The 2,652-nt window shown below is 45.2% G+C and overlaps 1 protein-coding gene across 1 annotated transcript in view; it reads left to right on the forward strand.

The window, feature by feature from the left end:
* The first annotated feature begins 728 nt into the window (after positions 1-728).
* The window catches only part of USP20 (ubiquitin specific peptidase 20), a 14,323-nt gene continuing 12,399 nt past the window's right edge, over positions 729-2,652 (forward strand). The window contains 4 exon segments of the mRNA XM_010175283.1: positions 729-809; positions 1,200-1,253; positions 1,952-2,014; positions 2,163-2,294. Coding sequence (XP_010173585.1) covers positions 729-809; positions 1,200-1,253; positions 1,952-2,014; positions 2,163-2,294 — 330 coding nt within the window.

Here is a 2,652-nt window from a genome sequence, read left to right on the forward strand (position 1 = left end):
TTTCATCTAAGTTTCCTGCAAACAAGATAATTAGATTTGTGCCTTTTCATGCTGCGTGTGTGTGTGTGGCAAGAGGAAGTCGGTTCAGATCACCACATTTATTTTCCCTCCCTACCTGCTGAGCCAGCACAGAACACCCAGGTCCAAGGGGGATAAATGCCGCTGCTTCTCAGCCTAGTCAGGTTTGTGGAGTACAGAGCACTCGCAGTGTACAAGACCAGTTATGTAAAGCATCCATGAGTTAATGGGAGTTTGTATCTATTGCTCTAGGACTCTGCATCATTCAGAGATGTTCCGTGCTCCAGACAGTCTGGGAGTTTCAGATTAAGAAGAGGGTGGTCAGTGGGTCACTGTACCGCTGTTTTCATTTTGAAACTACATCAAATCCATTCCCCATACCTGAAACCAAGTGGGCAGCTGTGCTGCTGAAGCTCTGCCTGTCCCCTGAGCACCCCCTGTATTTCTGAACCCACATTCCTCGTTGTACAGATTATTAGCTTTATTCCTTCTCCCCATGGCCTTGCTTGCTCACCTACAATACAACAGTGCAACCATTCAACAACGGGTCAGATCTCTGAACATTAAAGATGCATATTGTAACCTCTTAACATACAAAACTTGCTAATTTATCTCCTGACAACCTGTGAGAGCAAATCTGACCTGTAGCTGAAAGGAACTGTCCTTTCTTGTCCTAGGAAAACAACCCCTGCAGGTGAGCGTTGGTGAAAATGGGGGATACAAGAGACATCTGTCCTCACCTGGATTCCATAGGAGAGGTGACCAGGGATGATCTGCTCCTCAAATCCAAGGTACAGGGTGTTCTGGTTATCAGTCCTTTCCCTTTTAGCTATTGTGCATGGGTTTGCATGTTTGCTTTTTGAATAAAATGCTGCCTGTCTCCATAGAGGAGAGGCAGAAGCTGTTCTTCCAGAGCTGATGTACGCTGCACAGCTCCCATGCAGTAAGCCTTTGTCGACCCCATCTGATCTATTTCTCACTGTCATTTTATCCTGCTCAAATGTCTCACTTAGCTAAAACGCTGCAAAGCATATATTTAATTGGCAGTGTGATATTAAAGGGAATACTGTGAGCTGCAGGTTGGCGAGGCCTGTCTTATAGAGAAGTTTCCCACTCTTGAAGGACTAGGTTACTTAAAAACCAAACAAGCAAACAAACCTTCTTTTATCATGAATATGCAGGGAACTTGCCAGTCTTGTGGAGCTGTGGGACCAAATCTCTGGGCTTGTCTTCAGGTAAAAATGGCTTGCTATTTGTGTGCATGATATGGTGGGACTTCTCTTTAATGGAATTTAAAAACAACAAAAAAGTATTGTACTGAAAAAAAAAAAGCGAGAAGCAAAAGGGGGGTTCACAGTAGGACTATCCACTGTTTCCACTGTTTATTGATGGATTCCAAGGAAAAGACTCCCTGGACTAAAGACTAACACTGTCAGAATATGTCAAGATGTAACAGTTCACTCATAGTGGTTGTCCCCTGGTAGTCCCAATAGGAATGAATAAAATGCCCGGCATTGACTGTTGGCTGGGTCCTGCCTCTGCTGGCAGTTGGGAAGGGAGGCTGCAAGTGTGAGATCTCAGAAGACATTGCTTAGGGCAGCGAGGTGGAAAGGAATGACAAGGGGCGGGCAGGGGCAGTTTATTTTTACACTGGAATGCCCAAACATTTTGAGACTGCTCAGATGAGCTGCTCATTGGAGCAGTTGCCTTGGAATGGAGCCTTTGTGTGGGTGCAAACCTGGTTCCAGGTTTTCTTTCTTAAATCAAACAATTCAATTTTTCCATCTTATTCTGGGCCCTGAATAAAACGCAGATTAGAAAACTGGCAAGATCAGTTCTGAAGTTGCAGCTGCTGGTGGGACTGGAGTTGCAGACTGTTTTGTGAAGGCTCTAATTTGGTGCCCATTGTACTTTTGCTCTTTTCTCTCACTAGATTGGTTGTCCTTATGTTGGTTGTGGGGAGTCCTTTGCTGACCACAGCACACTTCATGCACAGGTGAGATTTTCTCTGTTGTCCATCTTAAGACAGATGGAGTTGGATTTTTCCCATTACCTAATCCTCCTCTATCCTATTCTGGTACTACAGTGCTTCAGCTTGAGCCAGCTGTCAGATGAGATTCATTATTTCACCTTTTAATTTTTAGGCCAAAAAGCACAACCTGACGGTGAATCTGACCACTTTCCGTGTCTGGTGCTATGCTTGTGAGAAGGAGGTGTTCTTGGACCAGCGGGTGACCACGCACCTGCCGTCACCGCCAGCCAAGTTCGCTGAACCGGTGGGTCTGTGTCACAGCACGGCAGGGCTTAACGCTTGGCAGAGTACAAAATGACCCAAGAGGTTTCCACTATTGTTCAGGCTTTTGTTGTGATAGAAACTCTGTCACTGAAAGTGGCTACTTGTAGGCAGAGGACCAATAGCCTTATAGAACCTCCCAGCAAGAAGACTTCCAGATGACTTGAATATCCCTTTTTTGTTTTTAACCTATCATCTTCCATGGAACATCTGTTTCTGGGAGGAACCACAGCAGCTGTCACATCTTCATTTTCAGTGCATGGCCCATGGAAATTTTAGCTGTCAGACTAGAAACACATGTACTTGTGACACTGCTGCATATTCCTGATGCCTCTCTTTCC

The sequence above is a fragment of the Antrostomus carolinensis genome, unplaced genomic scaffold (genome assembly GCF_000700745.2).
Source record: "Antrostomus carolinensis isolate BGI_N321 unplaced genomic scaffold, ASM70074v2 scaffold3029, whole genome shotgun sequence".
Taxonomy (NCBI): domain Eukaryota; kingdom Metazoa; phylum Chordata; class Aves; order Caprimulgiformes; family Caprimulgidae; genus Antrostomus; species Antrostomus carolinensis.